We start from the raw sequence: 26425 nt of genomic DNA on the forward strand, positions 1-26425 counted from the left end.
AGGGCTGCAATCTGATCCTTACAGTTGATCATATTGTTCCACAGTCCACAGTCTGCCCTGTCTGTGTTGTTCTGCTTCCAGATTCTCTATTCTCCATTCTCACACAGCACTCTGAGAGCTCAGATACACTTGCATGGAACACATGTGTTCTGTCAGGGTCTTTTATAAGATCATTGTCACTTTACATGCATGTTAGCTGGTTCAAAAGGATACAGACTGCTGTGGTTTTCTGGCTGTTTTACTGTCCCCGAAGATGAAATATGACACAAAATAAGAAAGGAATCATACTCTATTATTTTCTTTCAGTGAAGTTCAGACAACTGCAGGAGAAACCCCAAAAAATTTAACTTCATCTCTGAATTTTCCTTTCCCTGTATTTGTGCAACTTTTTTTGATGTTTTACTTTTTTTTAAAGAACAAATTAATTGAGGATGATGAAAAATGAAAAATGAAAAGCATAATGCGATTTAGTTTAATCTAATATACAGCTGTTGGAATTAATGTAAGACTGAATGGTTTTAACAGATTATAGAAATGGAATTAATTGTCTGCAGCTTTTTTTGTTACAGCCTCGTGTCTGTAAGTGTGTGTGTGTGTGTGTGTGTGTGTGCGCGCACGTGCATGCATGAGCATGTGTGCATGATTGTGTGTTTGCATGTATGTATGCACTTTAGTATGTACTGTCCATTAAACCTTAATTTCTTTGTTGTTAAAACAATAACAGCAACAACAACAACAACAACAAAAACCTTTGAGATTACTATCTACTGCGTGAAATGAACTATTTCACTCAGGAGGCCAAGAAAAACAAAACCTGCATAAATATTCACAGTCTGATTAGTTTTCAAAACTTACTGTCATTATTAAGAACAGTGTGCATAATTCGTATTACTAAAGTACTGTCTGGCTACAAAGATCCAGTGCAGCAGCAGGGAGATGGGCTCTGGAGTGTGTGATATTTGACAGAATAAGGCTGTCAGATTGACACTTATGAATATTTGAGTTCTTTCATGTCAGCTGGAGAGATTATTCATGAGCTTAGTCCGTCCAAGAAAAACTGCTATGAGAAAATTTAAGAAACCGATGAAAAAGCTTTTCATGTTGCATTTTATTTAATCCTAGTTTGCAACTAAAAAACATTTATCTGCACCTGCCGTACAGCTCATGTTAAAAATAGCAAATTTCTGCGTCTGCACACACAACTGAACACACTAGAACCAGAGCAGTTTGAGGTTCACATAAATTCCCCAAAGCGTACATAGAGCCAGGCTACATGATTCAGCTGTGACAACTGTGGTGAGGCTTTGTCCTGTTCAACCAAGAAATGTCAGTAATATATTAAAAGGCTTGTAGATATCTCTAGTATCATCATTACAGTACACGAAAATTGTTTTCCAATGAGAAAATATTTTACTATTCTGTTATAGTGACAAATTAAGACATAACAGGGTAATGTCCTCCGTGGTAGCAGAAAACACCTGTTTAGAATGATCTACTGTTTCCCCTGCTGGTCGCAAGCATGCTTGCAGGAGACTTGGATGGGGAACTTGGCACTGAGCAGCAAACGTGTTTGGACAATATTTTGTGTCTGGTTTTTAGCAAAGGTATTACTTATTACCCCTGTCCTACATCAGCCAAATAAGACTAAGAGATTAGAAAAGAGGTTAAATCCCCTCCAGTAGAAGTTGGAAACGTAAAATGCTTAGACCATAAATCTCTACTGCACAGATCTTCAAGGGTGACTCACTTATTCTGTAAGTGTACGTCAGTTACTTCTCTCAGTAGCCCTTTGGAAAAAAAGATGAGAGTGGAACTGGGACAGGATTTTGGGGGAAACCATTCCTTCATTAATCCTTTAAATTGCTTGTGTAATGTTAAAAACAATTGACAAAAAAAATTGGAATGAACTACTATCCATGAGAGTAGACTCGCGCTGAGCTGAAAACAACATGGTAACCACTCTGCCATTTCTAGTATGTTAAATTCACAACCAGCGCTGAACTGCAGGGCAGATTCATCATGATTCATAGAAAACCAAACCACGCTAGAATCAAACTTAAGTACAACTGCCATTTTCAGCAAATAAGCAGTCTGAATATGGGTTTTGTCTTGGGCATTAGCAGGATAAGCATGTCTGATGTCTGCTGTATAATGAGCAAGGAGACAGAGAACAAGATGCACCACATGTAGCAAAGAAACAGCAACTGGGGAGCTGGCCTACACAACACAGAGTTCTGAATGTTAGACTGCCGATGTCACCTATAGTCACAGGAAGCCAATCCAACTCCTCCAGACCTGCATTGCATGCAGGCTTTTGCTGCAATACAGACAAATCAGTGCGTATATGTGTATGTGTGCATGTGCGCATGTGTGTGTGTGTGTATATATATGTGTGTGCACATATGTATGTGCGTTGCAATACAGACAAATTGTAGGTGAGTGTCGCCTACCCCCAAAACACTCACCCAAATCTTCACAGCATACTTCCATGGAGTCAGAGGAGCAGTCACTGAGGTCTTCTAGAGAAGACGCATCCGTGTCCTCCTGAATTTGCAGCCTGGTTTTAGAGAAAGCATAAAATGAGACCAAACACCAACAGAAGCCTCATAAACACATGCAAACTTTGGATACAGGACTGAATCAGACAAACAAAGAGGAAAACTATGCCAAGGACAAGCGATTTCTGATGGTTCTTGCCCACCTGAACCTGAATGGAGCTACGGCTGCCATTCGTGGGGACTCACTGCCTTTGGGCAGTGTGGCATTCCCTCCCATGGTCAGCCGTTTCGACTTGGGGAGCAAAGCATCTCTGTCACTACCACTTTTCCTGTTTATCTTGCCACCCTCAAACCCTCCAGAAGGTCTCTGTTGATGGATATTCATTTGAACAGTGGGTGAAGGGCTCCAAATCACATTCCCATTGGTGGTTTTTTGATGAAGGAACTTTGCCTGGCCTGTGTGGGAAGAAGCCTGCATATCTCCATTGTCCAAGCTACCAGAATGGATATGTTCAGATTTCCAGTTTTTGTTGTTGTTCCTACCCAGTTCTCGCAGGCTGACTTGAGGCAGGGAACCTCTGCGAACATCTATAGTGTCTTTGGAACGGTTCATCTCCTTCTTTGGCACCTGCGGGCTGTTGTACGCTGAGCGGGTGCCAATGCTCCTCATCGGGGCGATGAAGACTTTGGAGAAGGAGTGGGGGGAACACACACTCCCAGTCTGCTTCAGAAGCTGCTGTCCCTTCACTGTCGTCCCCCTCAGCAGCTCCTTTGAGATGGAACGAGAAGCATTGGAGGAAGTGGAGGAGGAGAGGGAGTTCATCCGTTCATCCTGGTACTGCAGGGTAGGGCTGAGGCACTTGGTTTCCTGCTTGGAGAATGAGTTCACGCTCCTGGGCAGAGGGATCCCAGAACTTGTCTGATTCTGTGACAAGGTCTTAAAGTTCACACCAGCGCTCATGGTTGATGACATTCACTTTGACAGGCTCTGGAGAGAGAGAGAAAAAAAACAGAATATTCTAGTAATGTTGGTCTAACAAATAAAAGACCACTCAGAACTTGAGCCATAATAACTGATGCAGATTAAAAGCTGATACACTGTTTATGCACAAACAAAACTGACTAACATAACTCTCCCATTTACAAATATTTACTGATCGGCATTGCTCAGGGAAGAACACTGAAAACTTCACCAACTTCATGAACAAATGCAACAGCAGTGGTGAGAAATTGTCACAGGTTGCTCATTCTTATCCTTGGTGTGTGTGGATAGAAATGTAATATGAGACAGGGGATATAAAGGTCAGATTGTTCGACAAGTGGCAAATAAATTTGAATTTCTAACCACCCAACAGTAGCACATTTGTAAGAGAGCAACAGGTGCTGTGGCTGATTAGACAGCGCAGTCCTGTATCACATAGCACTGAACGACTGCTGGTCACACAGTGAGAAATCTGAATGGAATTTGGACGTGAAAAAGGCAGTGAGGGATTGAATTGGGATTGCATACTTAACACTCAAAAAAATAGTTGGGTAGAGTGCAAATCGCATATGTCCAAGACCAATCAATGCGACTGGCTAATTTAATCTTCTTTTCAATTAATTATGTGTTTAATAAGCAGTTCTGGATCAGATGTTAACTGATTCAGTATAAATCCAATGCTGTAAATCACTTTTCGTTATGGGGGGACTAACTTCAGGCAATTAAAATAGACTGTGCCATAGAAATGTTCCTTAACTGTTTTCTTATTGGAGTTGTCCAGAAGCAGCTAAATGATGAGAGCTGTACACTTGGCAGTAATGTATAAGCAGTTCAAAGCTTTGAACTGCATTGTTCTCGTGGAGAGAAAAGAAAAAAAAACAAAACAAAATAGAGAACACTGAAAGGATGAATTATTTTCTCCACAAATACCACAGCTTGAAAACGTGTTTGATATGTCAGATGCTCTCAAACACGCTGTGCTATAATTATTTTAGCTTGAGCACAATCCAAACTGTGTGTTTCAATTTATTCTCCATGATCCAAAATTCTGACACTGCACTCTCACATATTATGCAGATGTTTTTGTTTGTTTGGTTTGTTATGGTTTTTTTTTTCCCTTCGGTCTGGCCAAAAATCTATTTCTTCTCTGCGGCTCATGAGAATTTAGGTTACTCTGACAGATTGGCACTGCTTGGCACACACAGTGGGCACGCCAGCCCTGTCTGCCATCTCAGATGCCCTGTCTCTGAGAGATTGGCGCAAAGCCTCCCCCTCCCTTAGCCCACACAGGCGTTCAGTCAGTCCCTCCCAGTCACCTTTCCCCGGTTAGGGTCAGCCAGACAGGCGCATGGACAAAACGATTATTCTCATCCACCCAGCATATTACAGACACACATTACTGATGAGAAGAGTCAGATTCCCGTAGCGTTAGCTTTGTTAGCCTTTAGCTAATCGCAGTGCCCTGTGGTAGAGCCGGTCTAGTTACAGATCAGTGGGGCAGAAGACACTGTGAGAGTGGGTGAGAGTACAGCTCATAATGGTGCTGGGGGAGTTGGAAGGGAGGAGGGGGGCTCTATTAGACTGCGTGGATGACAGTGCCATCACAATGCATCACTATCTCCGTAATACGCTAACTTAGTCAGAGAATGCTTAGACGTAGTTAACTTATGGACAGACAAGGGGGAAAAAACAACCTGTTATATGATGGAGTCAACTTAGGAACACATACATAATTACACACACACATACATGTGCACACACATGCGCGCGCACGCGCACACACACACATACACACACACACACACACACACACACACACACAGAGTGAAATATCTTTTCAGGGCAGTCAAATGTGAAAAAAATTCAATCACATAAATTACAGAAGTCAATGCAGAGATGTTATAATGGTCAATAATCAAAATGATCAATAATCCAATCCCAAAAAACCACATTAAAACCAGGAGTAAATCCTGTTCGCAAAATATGGTGAACAGTAATCAATAAAAGCACTGATCCACTGATCTACATCAATCCTTTAGAGTAATCTGGGCTGGAGCAGTCACTATAAATGCACGAGGGAGTCTGCTGCAACCTCAATCTCCAGAGAGACTAGCTAACAGAATTATCATGACATTGCAATGCAGGACTGATAGACGAGCAGGGAAGAGGATTTGGAGTAAGCGGCCAGAGGAGAAAAAAAAACATGAGAGAGCGGATGCTGTTATTGAGAGAGAGACAGAGAGAGAGGGACAGACAGAGAGAGAGAGAGGGAGGAAGAGTGAAAGGGAGAGCAAGAGAAAGAGACGAAGAGAGAGAGAGAGAGAGCGAGAGAGAGAGGCTGTTAGAAGCGAATAAGAGTTAAATGTCTGCATTAATATGAATTTTAAATGAGTAATTCAAATAATAACTCAATTTCAGAGTAGCGCTGTTTTTGTTGGGGGTTTTTTTTTTTTCATCCTACCTGACTGATGTGTGTATCTTCACAGAGTGAGTACTCCAGATTTGTAATAAAATCCTACAGATCCTTCTGCACGTCTGATGAAAAGCTGCATATGTCTGTGTATCCCATGCCAGCTACTATCCACTACAGCCTGATAAGCCTATAATGCTATCTCGCCGAGTTCCTGAACGCCACGTGCAGTGTTCAGACAGAGGGGGAGGAGTCTGAAGACATCTGGACACAGAGGACAACCAGTGGGGACACAAGGCAAGCCTGCAAAGGACAACAGACAGAGAATAGAAGTCTCAGTAACCCATTCTCTCTCTTTCTCTCTCTCTATCTCTCTGTCTCTTTCTTTCTCTCTGCCCTCTGTGCTTTCACTCACAGACCTACTGACACAGTCTCAGACAGGCAAACACACAAGCATTCCAATCTAACCACAATTACACACGTACAAGGCACACCCATAACCACTCACACACACATGCATACTCACACACACACACTCACACACACACACACACACACACACACACACACAAGTGACTCATATTTCTATTACTCATGACATCATGCCAAACGGTCCCCTGGGGTTATGTCTCTCCTAACAGTCTGAATGTGACATTCAGCACACACACACACACACACACACACACGCACACACACGCACACACAGCTTGCACCAGAGTAAAATCAACCCCCTTCACTATATCACACTATGGGTCACTATAATCTCTGCGTGACAGCTAAACCATCCCCTGCTAAAAGTACCACAAATAACACAGAAGCATCCCCCTGGAGGAGGCTGAGGGTGTCACACACATTTACCCTACACTATTCTACACAGGCTCTGTCTTTATCAATCACATCAACCATCTGTAACTGTCTGCTGTATCACAGCTCCACCTCCACCACTACCTAATCATTATCTGTATGGACTGTATTCACTGCAGGTTTAATCATTTCACAGCTCTGCTTCTGACCCTATTATAGTCCTGCTCTGCCTGTGCCTCACGTTTATATAACAGGCCTGCTGTATTTGATAAATTTAGACTCAGAGTCCTAGATTCAACATGCATTCTCTCTCTCTCTCTCTCTCTCTTTTTCTTTCTTGCCATTTTCAGGTCTTTCCATGTGTCAGATTCATATGTGTTGCAAGACAATCTCTCTCTCTATCTATCTCTCTTTCTTTCACCCTCCCTTCCTCTCTCTCTCTCTTTTTTTCTTATCCTGACTACTGCAGAGAGAGAAAGAGAAAGAGAGAGGGAGAGAGAGAGGGCAAAACCCTGGGGGGAAGGTGGGAAGAGGATGCAGTGAGGAGACAGGGAGGCGTATGAATGCCTCTACATGAGAGACAGGGGCGAAACTGTATCTCTCCTCCAACAGATCAGAGAAGACGGATCGCACTCTATCTCAAACACAAACTCACTGACCAGAATGTTTTTTTTTCCCTTCTACCAGAGATATGTATTTCTATTTCTAATGTGCTATTAAGTGAATATGGGAAAGAGAATATACAAATATATTTGAGCAGTTTAAGATGATTATTCAAATGTAGTGTTGATCACGTAACGCAGTGCATTAACAAATATGAAGAATATTACCTTGGAGCTGCCTGATTTCTGAGGGTGGGTGGGGGGGCTGAGACCCCCACTTTGTAAAGTCTACCTCTCCATCATTTGAACCAAAGAGGGGCTTTTCCCAGAACCTGTCCTGCTTTAATCTAATTCTCGTCTGCAGCCCCTCCCTGAACTCCCTCTCAGTGCAATCAAGCAGTTAGACTAGCATCCTCTAGCCATCATACGAGCCTAACACAATTACAACAGCCAATCTCACTCCCTCCCACAGGAATGCATGGAAGCCCATTCCAACACGCTGAAAACAATGCACAAAGAGAGACAGACAGAAAAACAGCCAGAGAAAGATAGAGACAGAGAGGAGACAGACAGAATAAGACTAAATTAAGTCGTTGAGGGAAAACTGTGAGCTCAGAGTGGAGACTACTATCTGTCATTTGCCAGACAATTGAATAAGGTGCTTAATTCTATTGACCCACATTCCCTCATTACTTATGTTTCATTTCGAGGATGACCAAATCTTATCACACTGTTATATCAATGTTTAATCTTGTTAATGTTTAATGTTTAAACAGAAATGTAAGTTATCACAATCATGTAATAGAATAATGACCCTGTGAACTTGTTTTGGTGAGTGAAAGTGGAACAGGAAAATCTATAATAAAAAAGATTACCTGTCATATTCAGTTGTTGGAAACAAAAGAAGTGTACTCCAAAAGCCTTACCCAAACAGATCTTTATCCTTCTGTAGCTTCCCCCATTAAGCTGGTTAGTTAGTGTCTAAACCACTGCTTCAGTTACCTCATCACTGAATGAACAGCTAAGCTCCAGTAGCAGATTCTAGATTAGCTCTTTAGCTCTCTCTGACACTAAACAGTAGGAACACTTACAGCATATCAGGGCGTCTGATGGAGGTGAAGGAAGTAAGTAACTTACACAGTTTAGAGAATTATAATCCTGAGATTTCATCCTCAACACGGTTTTAAAAAAGTGCTCAAAAGAACACAGTCACACACACACACTCGCACACACACACACACACACACACACACACACACACACACACACACACACACACAGAGGCAGCTAAATTGGAGAAATACTAAGCTAATCAGTCACAAATCTAAAACATATGAGTAGAACAGCACATTTAACAAAAGATATGTCTAAAATATTCCAGACAGGGAAGATACTTACTCCTTCTTGGTTTTGTGTATGACACCATTATTTTTGAGGAGTACATAGTAAAGATCTGACTGGATAAGATGTAATAGAAGCTGAGCAGGAGGTAAATTCCTCAGTGGAGGAGAACTGTGGTAGTCAGTAGCTATGCTAAAAAGGTCTAATCCACTCCTTCTCTGGCATGACGCACGCCGTTATTACTGCTCTTGTGGTCTCGCAGCTTGCCTTGGCCCTCAGCATCCCTCTAATTAAACTGAGTCATGTGAGTCTGGACAGTCACAGCACATGCTAATGTGTCTCTATGTTCAACAGTATAGCCAATCCACCAGCCATCCACTGTGATACTACAGGACAGCTGCAGATTAGCAACACGTCCGGTCCAGCGATGCTCTGTCTTAGAATGAAATTTCCTCTGCCATTCACCTGTCAGCCTCAGTATCACAGAGCCAAACCCCTGCTAATCTGAAAACAAATAAACAAAGCATCAACTTGAGACAGTAAATTACTGAAAAGAGTTCTAAGTTTTCCGAATGGCTGTAAATGCGCTAACTGTTAATGACAACAGAGCGCTATTACTACAAATAGTAAATTGCAATGTTTTCAAGAAGTTCTTTGCAGAAATCCATCTTCATTATATCAAGACAATGCAGAAAAATACCAAGTCATTGTTATCAGTGAAGGTATTTCTACTGTATATATCAAACAATAGTGCGTCAGAGGATAATTTCATTTGTCACTGAAAACTGCACAGCTGTCACCCACATACAGTGAATCAAGAAAAGAACAATCTGTCATTTAGGAAATATGTGTTGTTATAACACAGTCGAGACAAAGCAGATTTATGTATTTAAAAGCAAACGCTCTTATCATAATCGTATTAATCTAGCAGATTTAGTATTAAGGACTGGTCAAGTACATGTTAATACCCAGAAATCTGTCCAGTGCTGGTCCTGTCTCTGCAGTGATTGCTAGCCTTTGTTATGGCAGACTCACTTTGCACTGGGCAGACTGTAACTCAATGTATGCAAACATTACCAGCAAAATCTCTTCTGCTTGCCAAAGCTCTTACGACCAAAACCAAACTGGACTGTATACATCACGTTAAATCACGTGCCATGGACACCATATGATTTTCCATTTTATATTAAATGTTATATTACTCAGTGATTTTATATTCTAGCAGATTATGATGCTTAATTATGAACAAACAGCACAGATACTACAAGATCTGACATAACCTCATTGTAGAACAGACAGTTTTTTTCCCATTCAATTTATTACAGGCTCGCCTGTTGTTTATATTTTTTGTTGTTGTTATTGTTGTTGTTTGTTAAATCTGTCTGCATGTCCTTGTTTAATCTTCTCACATGTAATAAATAAATTCACCTAACATGACTTTTGGGCTGGATGTGAAAGTGGGTCAGTCTCAATCTTTTTTTTTTTTTTTTTTCAATTTCATCTCACGCAATTTCTGAGTCAGTCATCAGAGCGCTGGAGAGAAAACTGTCGAATCACGTAGGGGATCAGAACAGCTCCACTCAAAAAACAGCCATACCTTTGCAAACTGTGACATCATTTAAAAAAACCCTCTAAGGGCCCACACAAGCATACTTCTTTATGTAAGTGGCACGGTTAATACACTGAGATGGTAGCATTGAGAGCTCTGCGGAAAGAGGTGGGCAGGTGGGAGGGGTCTGGGGTTAGTGCCTCTGATGCAGAGGCTAATGAGAGTGTGGGTGCTATACTGTTAGCACGGTATATGTGCAGTGAACTGGGCTAGTGGAGCACTGAAATAGTAATCACTGTCAGAGAAAATAATTCATCAGTTTCACACACTCAGCCAGAGATTTATTGGACTCATATTGTTTTCAAAGTTTGTGTTCAATTAAGTCGCTATAATATTCAACCATGGATCAATTCGGCTGTCTGTCTCTCTCCCCCTCTCTGTCTCTCTCTCTCTCTCTCTCTCTCTCTCTCTCTCTGTGTTTTGTATGTGAATTTTTTCCAAATACTGCACACAGTGGGTATCCTGCCAGACATCTGAGTTACTTTGAAACTAATGACTGTTGAGTGTTTTCCTGAGAGAGGAAACTGAACAACTAGAGATGTTTAGTAAAAGTGTGGATTAAACTCAGACTTTGTCAGGACTGTGTTACTGTGTTATCAGTTAAAGGTTTATCAGTCAGCCATCAGCATCTGTCTGCTGTCATTCAGGAGACTATTACCAACACCTGGGCCAATCGTCACTAGCAAATATTCACACCAAAATATTTTTATCAGATCTAAAGAAATTACTTTTATCAGAATCAAGGAGTGTGTATAGACAAGACAGGGATGATTGCTGGTTTGCAATGGCTACATTTTTATTTTAAAAATGCCATGTATTTATAAAAACAGATAGTGAAGCAATTCAAGTGGTTAAAGACAAGACAAAGAAGGGAGGTTTTGCCTTCGTGGCATTTCTCAAGTAGTTCATATCAAATTGATTAATATTCTCCCAAGTAAGGATTGACTACAGTTATCTTCTCTTTGACTTCACGCACTGTATAAGCTAATACTTGAACCATCTGTTTTGTGCACCATCTGTGTGCCAGTCTTGTGTTTTATTAAATAAACAACCAGCTTATTTAGAGAATGTTGCCATGCCAACCAGATAAAACCAGTGGCAATAGACAACTTTAAAAACTTTTAAAAAAAAGGAATCTGTGAAAACCAAATCACTTTACTTCCTGCATATTTTTATGTCAAAGCAGCAAACCTGCTTTCAACATTTTCAGTGGAGTGTTTAGCAAGAACAGATGTCTTGCCATTTGTAAAAGGCTCTTTTTTCTTTCTTTCTTTTTTTTTTTGCAACTCTCAGAAAGGATCTGCACCTGAGAAAGTGCTGAGGATTTTCACCTAATTCACTACACCAGCTCAGTCCCATCTTTAACACTCTGAGTGCATGCTAAAAATAGTGTACCTGCTTCTACTACATTTTCCCCCGAATTTTGGTATTGAATTTTGAAGCGTTATTTACCTCTGCCTTTCACTTTAATAACAAACCAGAGCCCCTAAAACCTCAGTCTTTCCAGGCGAACCTGCATTCAGACAAGGGTGTGGAAACCTTGTAGGATGTGATGGTATTTGTGGCTGCCAGCACCACAGCCACATCAGCACTGGAGCCAAAACTCGCAATGATTGCATCACTTAAACGTGGCATAGATGTCTATCGTAAGTCTCAAAATGATGAGACTGGGAATTAATGAAATTAAAATGCTGAGATCTGTGGATTCTTTTTTAACAACACAATGTTGGCAGAGGTAGTTCTCAACTATCTGTGCCCTTTAAGTGTTGGCATAATGATGGCTATTAGCCCCCCCCCCCAAAAAACAAACAAACAAAATAAACGAAAGAGGAACAAGCCCTAAATTGAATTTCAGACTGCTGAACCCAGTATGACAAGAAATAAACCTGACCTCTGAGAAACTATTAATCATTCGTAAATATTTCATCTTGACTCGGTACGTTACGTTTATCAGTGCCAGTAGCCACAATGAAGGGGTTTGTAACTGAACGACTCCATTTCTGTCCATCTCTTCTGTAAATGGAGTGCTGTAAGAGCCTGTTTAACAAAATACCCCTTGGCGATAAATCCTTCAGTTTGTCTTATCCAAGCGATGACATCATCCTCCGCCAATGTCCCTATGGTGATCTGAGCTGGGGCCATTTTTCACATATGGTATAGAATTCCATTTGTCTAAGGGGAGAAAAAATGATGTGAAAACTACCTCTCATCCAGCAATGACTGGATCCTATTTACCTGGAGTTTGTACATGCTATGCACACGTGCACACATATGCACACACACATAAGGAAATACCCAGAAAACACATGTTCAGATTTATAGTCATAGTTTGTACTGAGCTCATCTAAATCCTAAAGCACTGCCTTGTGTCTATTGCCTGAGCCATCTTATGCTTATTATCCATTTCTCACTGTTAGCCTGGCGTTGAGGAATCTACCGTGGCTTCAGTTTCCACATTTGGGAGGGATGTTTTGCATGAGTGGAAAGAATAACACAATTTCACAGTCACCGTTGTGGACCATATGATTTCCACATGAGGGAAATTTGTCACAGCCTCACAAACAGCTGTGAGGTTTTTTTTTTTGTTTTTTTTTTTTACTGCTTTTAGTTTTGTCTCTGCCAGAAACACAATATGCTGAGGTCTGCTGAAACATTCACAAACGCTAATGCTAACCAAACCAAACAAGTCCAGAGAACCAGAGGCAGCATGAACCCGTCAGACAATAGCACTCGGTGACGTTGGTCAACATGTGTCAAATGTCAAGGGGTTAAACTCAGACTTTCTTACAAAAGACTCAAAAACACAGCTGCAATAATAAGTGTTCAAAAATAACATTTACCAACAAATGAGTTCCTGCTGTGCGTGAGAGCACGCTAACTGATTGTAATTTGGGATTATTCTGTCACACTGCGCTAGACTCATGCTCCGCAGCATCTAGCACAAAGCAGGTGCTCTGGAGGATGCTGTGAGGAGAGCCAGTCTGTCCAGTCATGTCTATGGCTGTAGCTTCAGGGTTAGCACATGACTATCTTATGACAGCTGACTAGCCTTCACATGATTACAGCTGTTGTCCATAGCTATATGCCTTTTATCTGCTTTATCTTCTTTTCTTTTCTTTTCTTTTCAGCCTCTTGCACCATAACCTCTTCACCCTCAGGAAATATGGGCAAAAGACAAAAAAGAAAAAGATGGAAAGAAGGAAAACAAACAAAACAAGGTTTTATGACAAGATATCATATCAACTTTTGACCTTGAGAAGATGAAAGGATGAGACTCTTAAAAACAATGAGAAAAAAAAAGCCTTCCAGATATTTTTAACAAAAGGCAGAGAGACAGAACCAAACCATAAAGTCAAGAAGTATTTTTAACCTGTAACCTCGTCTAGATACTCATTAACTGTAAAAATTTGGAATAGATTATTATTGAAGGTGTTTCTTAAGGGTGTCTTTTTGTCTTTAATCTCATTCTAATTTTGCAAAACGAATCCCATTCGGCATATACAGCAATCAGGCTTTACCTAATTATGTCATTAAAATTAACATTGTGTCATTAGTTTCTTCCCTGCAGACATGGAAATAAGTGAGCTGTGTGGGGCAGGGATAATTGATCGCATACTCACTTGCTTCAGTGAGAAGAGTCCTGATGACAGAGCTACTCAGACAGTCAGGCGATTCTCCTACCCACCTCCCTCAAAAGCCGCCCAGCTGACTCAGGGTCTGCCTCGCTACAAAGTCCTGCACAAAATGGAGACTCCACCACTCAGGTCCAGGTTATCAGGTCTACGAGGGTTCACGTTCCCTCTAAATAGTCTAAAGTCACGTTTCAGCAGTGGTCAGCATCATTGCCCCGCAGCAGTTTTTCAGAGAGAAGGAGGTATTTGCTTCCTCTCCTTCGCTGGGGATCAACGGTAAATGTTTTAGCGGCCTCACTGCGAAAATGCGACTCGGATGCGAGAATGCAAGCTCCGGTCTGAAACGCTGATTTCTCTTGGCGGCTAAATGGACTCGCTGGCTCTGTTCCAAATCAGACAGATATTTTTACCATGGGCCCAAGCTTAGTTTTACCTCCTGGTCCATTAACAGTACAGAGGACTTTTTTCACCATGGACTTTACCTGTCTTCTACAGGACTGGAAAAGTTTTTAAAAATCGTGTTGCTTTTCCCGACAGAGACATCGGACGGAGCATAAACAGGGAGAGATTTTTTGTTGAATATGAACAAATTTTTTACGATTAACACCTGTATATTCACATAAACAACAGTTTAACATCTGGCGTCTGAGGTGCATGTGGAAAAGACACATTTTAAGCGTGGAGTTTCTTCTTTTTTTAACCTGCACTTTTCCCCTTTGCTGCTCCTTTGGAAGCAGGTTGCAAACCACCTGCCAGAACCAGACATGTTTGGCCTTCTCTTTCTTTTTTTGTTGAATCTTTGAGAATTTTCTTTTCTGTTCAATTAGCCAACACGGTGCAATAGACAAGGCAGAATTTAACAAATCACTCTGGAGGCTATAAAAGGACGAATTCTTGAACACTTAAAGTCAGCTTTACCATTTGATCTGTATGTGCTTTATGGTCGCTGGTGGGTAAAATGATCCCAGGATTTTACACCAATCCCAGCCCCCTGTGCTCCCCCAAGCTCCAGTCTCTTTGGAAAATAGTCATTTGAGATTTACAGACAATCTTTTGGTCATTTTCACTGTAATATGGTAACATCAAAAAAGTGCTCACCTTCAGGGGAAAATAACTCCTCAAGTCCTCAAATGACTATATCTGTCTGTCGTTTCTCTGAAGTGGTTCAGATGTCTGAGAAACACAGAGCTGGGTTTTAATTACATTCTCCAAAATTTTCTGTTAATTTACACACTCGTCTATTCTCACAGAGGAAGTGGTGGCTGAAGTATGTGCTATGATTAAAGTTACTGTGATCTCACACACGCACGCACACACGCACACGCACACACACATACACACACACACCCACACTCATAAGTGACAGAGAAGCAACTCTCTGTCAGCCTGGTGTTTCCAGAGCCTGTGAATCAATGTGAGACACCATTAACAGGTACAGCACATCAGGGACCTGTCAGTTGGCGCCTAGCATGGAGCCCCTGACACGGACCCTCCTGCAAAAGACAATATTCTCACCATCACACCTCCATCCAGCATGAAGACTAACCAGCTGTTCCTGTTTTACCTGAGAAAACAGAGTGAGTATGGCCTGGTTTTGTCAGGCACCTCTGCGTTGAGTTTACCTTCACCTCTGAGCAATGTGCACTTTACATAACAAATGACATAATCATTTGCTCTAGTTATTAGGTTTTTTATTTATATGTGTATATATACGGTCATAATAACAGCAGAATGTGCAACAGGATCAGCTCCACTTGTGGCTCTACTTCTAACCAATAGGAACACAGTTCTACTGTAATATTGTTAATGTTTCTCTCATGGTGGAATATTGGCTCACTGTTACTACTGAGTAAATTAACACATTCGTCATTTGCTTTTAATGGTGTATTTTAGTAAGACAATAAATGATATTGAACCTGCTTTGAGGTATCGTAAAATGGTTCTAAAAGTGTTGTCTGCCTCATCGGAGTTCCAGTGTTATTTCTTATATGTACCAGTTCAATTAAAAATGCACATTTAACCTTGAGAATCATAATGCCACTGATACATGTTTATTAATTTGGGAAAATGCAATATAATGTAAAGTTGTAGTTCGTTAAAACAAGATAAAATTAAAACATAAAAGCACCATTATCGCACCAGTATGTAAGAAGAGTTGTCCAAAAACAAGGTCTCACATTTAATCCATAAAACATGTCTGACTAAAAGAGTATCTGTCCTAAAGATCCTGGCCTATTTTTAAAGCAGAATAGCAGCGGTATCCGTGGGCAGTGCGGCATTTCAGCTGCATTAAAGACAGAAAGGCAGAGAGAGAGAAATAAAGACAGAGAGAGAGAGAAAGAGAGAGTGAGAGAGAGAGAGAGAGAGAGAGAGGGGGAGGATCTCATTTATCCAACTCCTTCAATCCAATCTAAGTGGAGTAGAATGAACCCACTAACACCTTTGCATAATCTCTACCAGACTAAGAGATCTGAGAAAGAAAACAGAATTACAAGAGGATTAGGTTGATGTTATCCATAATTTCTCAGCTGTCTACATAATGTCAAAAAGCAATCACGTTTGAGTATGTAACCAAAAAAAGCACAGTACAAAATCTCTCTATAATGCATTTAATGTCTATTGGAATATCCAAGGTACAGAGTGTTAGTAACTAATAACAGCAACATCAACAAGTTATTAACCGAGCCTGGTTAGAATCAGCGAACCAAAACCACATTTTAAATACAGTGTCAAGTGTGCTATCCACGGCTGACAGCAGATTTGGCCGTCCGCTGCTGATTGGTACTATAGTTATTGGCTGTTAAATTGGATACATATAATAGAGTTTCTTCACTAGGGTTTATTTTTAGATTATGTATTGATTAGCATAGAGGCACTCAGTGCACAATAGAGCACAATGTTGAGCTCCACACGTGAATGAGAAAATGGACAAAGGCATTTACACACATGGCAATCAAGGTCAAGATCATGAGAGAGAGAGAGAGAGAGAGAGAGAGAGAGAGAAAGGGTGAGAATGGAGAGTGAAAGAGAGACAGCATGGGTGTGCCGATAACAGATGCCTGTCAGTCCTAAAAAAGCAAAGAGTGCCCTCTGCTGCCTGCTCCCTAAGGCTAGAGCTTTTTTTTTAACCAAATAAGCCACGATACACTGTACAGATGTAGAGTAAATGCCTTATTGGGTGTATCTCGCACAGACATACACCCAAACACACATTCACAAATGAGCAGACGTACATGCACACGCATGTGCACACACGCTCATACACACACACACACATCACGGACATAAGACAGAGCAGAAGAGCAGAGCAGAAGAGGCATGTTCTAGTGGGCTGCTGACCTACGAATGACCTTTAATAAACCAAATTACCCCATGACCCACAGCACTAAGCTTATCATCCTAATATTCTAATGAAAACAGACGTGCAACAACCTTTCCTCATTAAGTTAACAATCTCTTCATAATCATAATCACTCTCTACATAACCATAATCATCCATGGCTCATCTGAATTTAGTCACAGCTACTGTAACTGCACGTTAGCTCATTTAAAACAAAATGAAAATATCAGAATCACAAATTCTGTGGACGCCGTAGATTAGTGAAATTAATGCTCGTTTCAGATTTCAGACTGACATAAACATGGATATCAGGGAATCAGAATCGTCCAGAGAGAACATGTTTTGTAAATGTGTCGTATAAAATATAAGTTATATGAAAGCTAATAGATGGTTCCTGTGTGACAGAGCTGTCTTAGATTTATGTTGTAAAACATGGGACAGAATGTCTGAGATGCAGATGCGTTGACTGAGTCAATAAACAGACAAATCATCAGCTCTGAAGGGAGACACCATAAGAGAGTCATAAACCAAATTACACTGAACTGTTTTACTGTCATAGCAGAGTGATACACATATTTTAATGGGCTTTGAAATTAAATTTTATACAGAAAAGATGCCTTTACTGCATGTATTGTTTTCTTAATACCAGTTTTTAAGAGAAATTAATATTGTGAATAAACACAAATGGAAACCTTAGAGAATAATGCTGACAAAAGACAGATGTGAAAGTTCTGTACAGTTGCCAATGCAAAACAAGACAGCAGACTTTTGCCTGCCAAAAATGCATTTACTCACACACATTGCCAAACTTGGATGCTGAGAAAGACTAAACATTCCGTCCTGATAAAAAGATGCTATCATAATACCCAGAGAAACTCACCACAAAACATCGCACTGGAAATAAAGATGTCTCGTGGCTCTTCCTGCAGACAAAAAGCTCTGTTATCTTCTCCCTAGTCCACAGGGTACACAAGTCATGCTCTCTCCCTCTCTCTCTCTGTGCAAATAAAATGAGAGGACAAGTTCCTTTCTTCTTCTCTTTTTGTGTAAAATTAATCCATTGGTCACACTCGCTCACTCACACAGACGTCCACACACACACACACACACACACACACGTGCTGTGGCACAGACACAGCGAGGCCAAAGTGGATGTCCAGTGGCACAGACACAGCGAGGCCAAAGCGGATGTCCAGTGGGAAGACACAGTGACTCTATAAATACACTTTTCTGCTCGGAGGAGACAGACGGGACTGGAGCCAGTGTGGCTAGTGGTGCTTTAGGACTCTCTGTCCAGCTCATCTCACTTAGAGCTTTGGTTAGGTTTCCAAGCCCCTCCCCTTTCCCCACTATCATCTCCTCAATCGATGGAAGTGATCAGATAGGGGCAGACGTCTAGAGGACGGATGGCATTTCTGTGACTGTGACTTGGCTAAAGCACTGACTGAAGGGAGAATTACAGAGCTTTGTCACTGTTTAAGCGGTTTACTCAACATTTCCTTCGCCCTTTTTTTAATGATCACTCTGTTGTCCTAAAGCCTCACTGTAGTATTTGTATTGCATACCAAAGCATCCAGCATTTAAAAAACACATGCGTAGCATGGTTGCAATCAATTGAGAATTTTTGAACTGATTCCAGTTCAGTTCATGAATTCATGAGCTTGAATAAAACTGGCTACTCCCAACAGGATGTAGCATTTGAATCTGAATGATGGTGAGTTTAATTTATTGCATATCAAACAGATCTCCTCCATCAAACTGACAGATCAGCAGATAACAGATAACAGGATGGGAATCAATTTCAGTCTTTTGGACCTAACACAACACTGCTGGGTAGACTTTTTGTTTTTTGACAGAGATCGTGTGCTGGCATTGACATGTGACATTAAAAGCTGCTGTGTGCACTTCACCACAGAACAGTCTGAACAATGAGACACAATCATCGGCTGACAGTAAGACCATCATCATTAATATTCATGAGTGTAAAACAATGCCCTGTTTAACTAGACAGCGCAAAGAAAGAACATTTCATTTTCAAGACAAGTAATGTTTGTTTAATCTTGATCTGTGTTACTGGTTTACTGCAAAATGTTGTACTGCAAAATTTGATTTTAATGTTTTCTTTATGTATCGCCCTCTGTAAAGTCTTGAAAAGCCACAGGCATATCTCTCTCTGCATTGTGTTAAACCTGTCTCTCTTAAACACATCAGTGGGTTATTGTGTCGACCTGGTTCACCTAGAAGGGGCACATTCCTAGAAATAGTTTTATATTAAAATGCCTCATGAAGTTTGACCTTTCAGTGTACCTTTCATCTGTCTGTAATACTCAGTCTTGTTTGCTGGTTCACTGTGGGTATAATCTCTCTCTCTCTCTCTCTCTCTCTCTCTCTTTTTCTGCAGTAAGTAACTGATATGAGCAGCATTACAATGACATATTCTTCACACTACCTGTGAGTGTGAGGAATTGCATTGAATAACTTTGATTACAGCACCAGCTGCTGGCGAGATAGTATAACTGCAGTTGTTTCCTTTTTTGTCAGAATTAATTGCTGAGCAAGATAGAGACCAGACTGGATTTATTACATGTTGGTTCGTATCTCATTTTGTTTGTCTGTGTGTGTGTGTGTGTGTGGGCGTGTGTGTGTACGTGTGTGTGTGTGTGAGACAGAGAGAGAGAGAGAATGTGTGTGTGGGTGTGGGTGTAATCTACTTCAGTTTAAATGTCAGAGAGTCACAGAGTTTTACTGTCAAATGTACAGAACAACACAGGTCATCCAAACAATGAAAATCGTATGACATGGCTTGGTCAGGTACCTAGCACAAGACATATCCATATGATAAATGCGGTATAAATGCATTTATTTATTTTTTTGTTTGTTTGTTTGTTTGCTACAAGTAAACCACTCAATTCCATTATTAAAGATTCCGTGGAACTGCTCTGTCAACGCTGGATGTTTCTAAACTGAATGCTTTCATGTCTAATACACGTTGACGGATATGCAAATAACGTATTCTCTGTGGTTAAGCTGTCTTTGGGGACTGCAGTTCATAGCACAAAGTCTGTTTCAGCCGAGCAGGGTTTGGTATCAAAGTAAATCCGCATGTGGAGGCACGTATTTACTGACATATGGACTACAAAGGTTTGAGAAGCCCAGCTTAGTGGTCTTTGCTTTACCCACACAAACCCCTAAGGAATCCTCAAATTACACTCAGAAATATGTTCGCTTCGATCCGATTTCTTAAGTCAAATTTTTTGGTATGCTGACATGCCGCTCAAAACAAATTTCAAAAGAACCGCGGCCAGATTTTAAATTTCACATTTCATCTGAAGATTTTTAGCGAGACCATTTGGAAACTCCAAGCGCCAGGGCTGCATAAAACCTGAACCTTTCTTCTTCAAGGAACATGTCAAATCCTTTTCCCAAGGGGAACTACAAAAAAGTGACGCATTGTAGAATGCTCTTGCTCTTGTAGAATTACACATATAAAGGAAAACGGTCTCGCAGAATTTGAGCACATTCATCAAAAGTGACAAAAGCAGAATAAGAGAACGTAGAGTGAGTGTCTGTTGGTTTAGACTGGGCTTTATTCATATCAAAATAACAGTAAGCATCTACTCCAGCGGAACTGGGATGAACATAGGTTTAAAAAAGAAGTGCAAATGGAGGTGTACTTTTAAACCATTCCTCTTCAGCCAGGTATATCGTAAGGGTCAAAGCACTAAAGCTACTGTAATTCTTATTTTTGCTTTGTTCTCAGTTACTTCTTTTTATCTCTGAAACGGAGTGGGGGATTGTAAATCCTAAATTATTGCAGTTTGTAATACGGACGTTACCTTGTTCCCCTTCCTCTCTGTTGTTCGGGTTATCACATTTACCTCGAATACCCTGAAGGTGGTGCTATTATGCCAATATATGGGGATATAGAGTAAATTTTGGATGAACTCAAAACCACAGAGGTGAATTAGTCTCGGGATTCCTTACCTTGTGAACCTCACTCTCGTTTATTTCGGTCATACTGGGATTTCCTTCCTTCTGAATTTTTAACCAAAACAGGTCTGCTGATCGCCAGTAAGCATGGCGCGCATGCGCAATGGATGGAAGTGGAACGGCATGCCAAATTTAGCTAAATATTTAAATTTTACATATAGGTCACGGTAGATGTGTAAATTATAGAAAAATATATTAGTAAAAATTTAATTCGTCCAAAAAGTCGATAATTCCCTGGGATATTGTCTGATGAATTTGATATTCATCCTTATCTTATATAAAGCTTTAATGCACCTTTCAGATTTTTGTATCGTTCATTCAACACATGCTGCCACAACCGGGGGCGGGGGCGAAATCAGAATTTGGGCAAATAACTTAGACCCCTTTAACTGCCTTTTGTGGTTATATTTACCAAAACCTTTCCGGCGTCATAATGATTCTTATGGTATATCAGAGCATGAGGAGTGTAAGTGCCTATGTAATGCTGGTGATCTTGGAGGCGTGAGTAATACCCTCTGGAACACGCGGACAGTGTTCATCCTAACAAAGACCTTGTATGGAAGTATGGCTTGATGTAGAGAGTTTGGCCAAAGCAGATTACATTACCTTTCTGTGTAGTCCCGATGAGAAACATTTTACCATGGTACACGTAGTGTGTCACCGAAATACCGGACATACTATTTTTATGAGGAAGACTACAATGGGTTTTCCTACGTATCACTCATCTTTCGCTACACGATAAAACATTCAAATCTAACAGTGGTAACTTACCCTGTTGGGACTCGTACAGATTAATGTGTCTGAAAGAATCAATAAGACACTGAAGTGAGAGCTACAAGTGACAGTTAAAGCTACAAGTGGCAGTTAAAGGCATCCAAGATTTTTTTCTGCTGCTGTAGCACCATTTATTGGATCAAAGATACAAATTTTGAAGAGTGTATTAGAATAATTTCGGAGAAGTTATATCATTGTACAGAAATAATGGAGAAATTCTGAAAGCAAATAAAGAATATGGATTTTCACATTACAGATTCACTGGTGTAGGATACATGTTTAAAATCATCCCTAGAACAGAACTAATTGTCAGTTATAAGAAAGAAAAAGAAAAAAAAAAACCTGACAGAATCCAGACGAACCTCTGGCATCCCATGGATCTGTGTCATTCTGAGGGAGTATGCAGCTTTGTATGAGGGTATTTCTCTCTCTCTCTCTCTCTCTCTCTCTCTCTCTTAGCCCCTCCCACAGTCATCTGGCTGTCCGTCTGTCCTCTCTGTGGTCCTATTAAACAGCTGGTTCTCCTGAACTTGTGTGCACTCTTTGGAACATCCAAGAGCAGCTCTCCACCTCAAATCCCCAGCCTCACACACTAGCCCAGGTAAGGTCAGCTGGCCCTCACACTTCACTGCCCATCTGTCGCTTCTTCTCCTGAGCCTAATGACAGAGCTTAAAATATCAGCAACTGGTGAGGAGAAATGATCAACTTAATCTTCTCTTACGAAGTACTCAAAGCTGCAGTGTTTTAGTATGGTGTGAAGACAATGCAGAGAAACTGATTTGCATATAAATGCCATATTTATGCTGCTAGGCGAAGGCCAGGTAAATTCTCTGTTTTATGCATGTTCTGAAATCATCTCTATAGTTTTGTTTTACAAAACAAGTAGTAGCAATAAATCACTTTAAAAGGACTTGATTCGTTTAAAAGTGCAGAGAGAGGCTTTGTTGTTGTTATTGCTCTTGTTATTGCTGTTGTTGATTTTGCTGTTGTTGTTGTTGTTGCTGTTTTCATTGTACCTTGATGAGAAACAAGTACTGGGATTGTAATTTCTGTATACTCTGTGGACTGCTTCAAAACAATAAACCATGGCACTGACTGTCCACACACATTAGACAACTGGAAACTGACGTGATAAGAATTTCCTGTTTACCCACATGTAAAATACTGTTCAACAGCCATTCAGAATCAACACCAGCGATAATGATAGGTTATTAAATGTATAACTCGAGCAAATAAGCAATACGAAGAATGTGAGGCTACTGAAGAACTGAAATGCCCTGAAAAGTTTTGTATATGACTGTGTTTCTCTGTCTTTGCAGGATGCCCTTTGGAGGAGGAAACCCGTGTGGCTGTTGCCACAAGACTGTGTACTTTGCAGAGGAAGTGCAGTGCGAGGGGAAAAGTTTCCACAAGTCCTGTTTTCTCTGCAGTAAGTACTGAGGAGTGATTCAGGTCCTCCTGAGGTCAAAGGCCAAATCAGGTCTAGTGTAAGTAACATCCGTTAGACTATTTTAATCTGGGGTTAGTCTCAATGAGTTTGCGGTTCAATCAAGACTCAGGGAAAGCTACTTTTGTATCTCTCCTGGAGATCAGGCTGTTATCAGGGCAGATGATCACATCGGAACTGTACAGTTAAACCAAGAGAAATATTCATAAGCAATTTTACAAACCATAACAGAGCTTTATCCCCTTTATTTTTCATTTTAAAGCAAAGATTCCCAATCTCATGCCTGGAAAATCCTCTTGACAGATGTCACAGTCCTACTCTGCTTGTTTGTGTGTGTGTGTGTGTGTGTGTGTAGGGTGTAACGGAAGCTAAAAGGGTGGGATCTCCTGTGTAGCCACAGGTGGTGATTGTCAGCCCTTTACTGCCAGAGGATATGAAACAACATCAAGAAAAAAAAAAACAAATGGAAAAGTCATTACTCCCAGTTATAAAAAAATGCCCTGTCATTGTTATATGTACTGCTCCATGACTGCATCAGTCTGTCAGTCTTATTTAAAAAGTCCAGGGCTCTTCCTTCCTTCTGTTGTGTTCCTTTTCTGTCTTTTTTTGGTGATGTGATGTTTGTTGGGGTGTGGGTAACTAGTGTTTTCATAATGTCATTCAGCAATCGTCACTTTTTCCTTAATAAACTTTCTCTACACTTCTGTTTCAAATTATTCATTTCTTCTTATTCCCAATTAAGGGAAACTTTCAGCAGCAGTAGCAGTAAGGAATCGTTTAGAGAACCATCTAATCCAGAAATGGAATCTGGTACGTTGTGTGTTCGGAGCAGAGCAAAGGCAGTGTGTAAATCGCATCCTTTAAACACACATGCCCTTTTTAGGAGCTTACTGTAGCACGTCACCCTGGCTCCACCTGCCTTTTATGGGCCTGCCTGCTCCGGGATTCCTGTGGCTAGCACAGATAGGAAAGATGTACTGTTTGTACATATGAAAGGACACTTGTGAGCAGAGTTACGCTGATGTAACGCTGCAGATACACATTAATAATGTAAGCACTGTGCCTTGACTATTCCACAGTGCCACCAGTGGGGATGGGGGGTAGAATGGTGGTGAGGTGTGTGAAAGAGTTGAGGGTTCTCTGTCTGGAGTAGAAAATCTACCAGCCCTGCTCGTGTCTTAGCCCTTTTTTGTCATTTCTTCATGAGATAATCCATCATTGTGGGGAGAGAGAAGGATGAGAGCACAAACAGCAGTCTGTGAAGCCAATGGATCCCTTTAACGAGATGATGGAGAATAGATCACAATTGTGTGATTGTGACTGCAGTCAGAGTTTGAAATCTGAACAGTGCATTAGGACACACTTTTAATATATATGTGGGCTTTTTATTTATGTAGACACTGAATGGGTAAATAATAACCACAAGGTAGTGCAATACAATGAGGGTATTAATAATAATTTACTCTAAGGATAATTATATGGTATACAATAAGTATGATTTTGTAGTTTTCAGAGAGTATGTTTTTTCATTTGTGAGTGTGTGTATGTGTGTGCGTGTGTGCATATGTGTGTGTGTGTGTGTGATGGGGGGGGGGTATTGTCTTCTATTTTCCACTAAAAACCTACAAGTTAAACCATTAACTGCTGGCTGTCTGAAAACTGTTTCCCACCTCCTCACAGTGGCATGTAAAAAGAACCTGGACAGCACAACAGTGGCCGTCCATGTGGACGAGATTTACTGCAAGTCCTGTTACGGTAAGAAATACGGACCGAAAGGCTACGGTTTTGGCGGTGGAGCTGGAACCCTGAGCATGGACACAGGAGAAGGTCTTGGAATCAAACCAGTCGAGTGAGTTGGAGATAACACGCTGACCTATGACAGACGACTGTTAAATGTGTAAGTGTTGTCATCCACTGGTTACCACATACTGAGAGCATCTGTAATTTGCAAACGCAGGCTGGTTTCACACCGTCCCACCAACAACCCCAACTCTTCCAAGTTCGCTCAGAAGTTCGGTGGTTCAGACATTTGCCCCCGGTGCAGCAAGGCTGTGTATGCGGCGGAGAAGGTGGTAGGCGGAGGAAATGTAAGCGTGATAAACATTTTTTTTTTCCTCACAAATATTATCTCAATCAGAGCGGCAGTGACTCATTGTTGTCTGAATTTGATTTCCTGGGAGAGGTGACTGTTAGAACATTGGTATTTTCCTAAGTTTTATCATCTCTCATGGTTATCAGATTGGACTTTTTTTTCCATTTAACAGTCACCTCTGTGCCTGATATTAAAATTTGCCTGAGCAAAAGTGCTTCAGTTATTGCAGTTTGCACTTACACTAAACGAAGGGTTAGGTCTGTAAATAATTTTAAGTTCGAGACCACTTACCAAGAGTCAGAATGAAGAGAGAACTGGGTGGGTGCTGACTGGGATTTGACATGGTTAGGGGTACCAATCCTGCGCCACCATGTGGTAGAAGTGTAGTAATACAGTGTTTTCTCCTTCTGTGTCAGTCTTGGCATAAGAGCTGCTTCAGATGTGCCAAGTGTGGTAAGAGTCTGGAGTCCACTACACTGGCCGACAAAGATGGCGAGATCTACTGCAAAGGTCAGGACCAAATTTTCGGCTTAACCTGATACAATATCCTCAGTTTACATATTAAGTTGTTTCTCAGATGTCTTGCACAATGCAGTTCAATTGCTCCAGATGACCTATATTTATGTAATAATAGATGGACTATTTACTGTTCTGTAAACAAAGGATAATATCGATTTCAACATGATTATAAAATGCTCTGTCGCCTCAGTGTTAAGATATGTGTTTATCATTGTATCCACAGCGTGTTATGCTAAGAACTTTGGACCAAAAGGCTTCGGTTTCGGCCAGGGCGCTGGAGCTCTGGCTTATTCTGAGTAAACTGGTGTCAGACTCCCAAAACTGATCTGAGGATCAACTCACTCAAATGCATCTTTTCAATAAAGCACATGTGATTCAATTATA

At 40.8% G+C, this 26425-nt stretch overlaps 1 protein-coding gene across 1 annotated transcript; it reads left to right on the plus strand.

The window, feature by feature from the left end:
• Positions 1-22511: 22511 nt before the first annotated feature.
• Positions 22512-26425, plus strand: csrp1b (cysteine and glycine-rich protein 1b). Its single transcript, XM_030777297.1, has 6 exons — positions 22512-22583; positions 23303-23412; positions 25111-25279; positions 25388-25517; positions 25939-26032; positions 26265-26425. The coding sequence occupies exons 2-6, from the start codon at positions 23304-23306 to the stop codon at positions 26339-26341; spliced, it is 579 nt and encodes a 192-aa protein (XP_030633157.1). The 5' UTR covers positions 22512-22583; position 23303; the 3' UTR covers positions 26342-26425.

The sequence above is a fragment of the Chanos chanos genome, chromosome 6 (genome assembly GCF_902362185.1).
Source record: "Chanos chanos chromosome 6, fChaCha1.1, whole genome shotgun sequence".
Lineage (NCBI taxonomy): Eukaryota > Metazoa > Chordata > Actinopteri > Gonorynchiformes > Chanidae > Chanos > Chanos chanos.

Bases quoted from the DNA above. Each gene is read 5' to 3' on its own strand.
- csrp1b (XM_030777297.1), top strand. From the start codon at position 23,304: ATGCCCTTTGGAGGAGGAAACCCGTGTGGCTGTTGCCACAAGACTGTG. The intron at 25,518-25,938 runs GTAAGCGTGATA...CTTCTGTGTCAG, and splicing joins AGGTGGTAGGCGGAGGAAAT to TCTTGGCATAAGAGCTGCTT. The intron at 26,033-26,264 runs GTCAGGACCAAA...TTGTATCCACAG, and splicing joins TGGCGAGATCTACTGCAAAG to CGTGTTATGCTAAGAACTTT.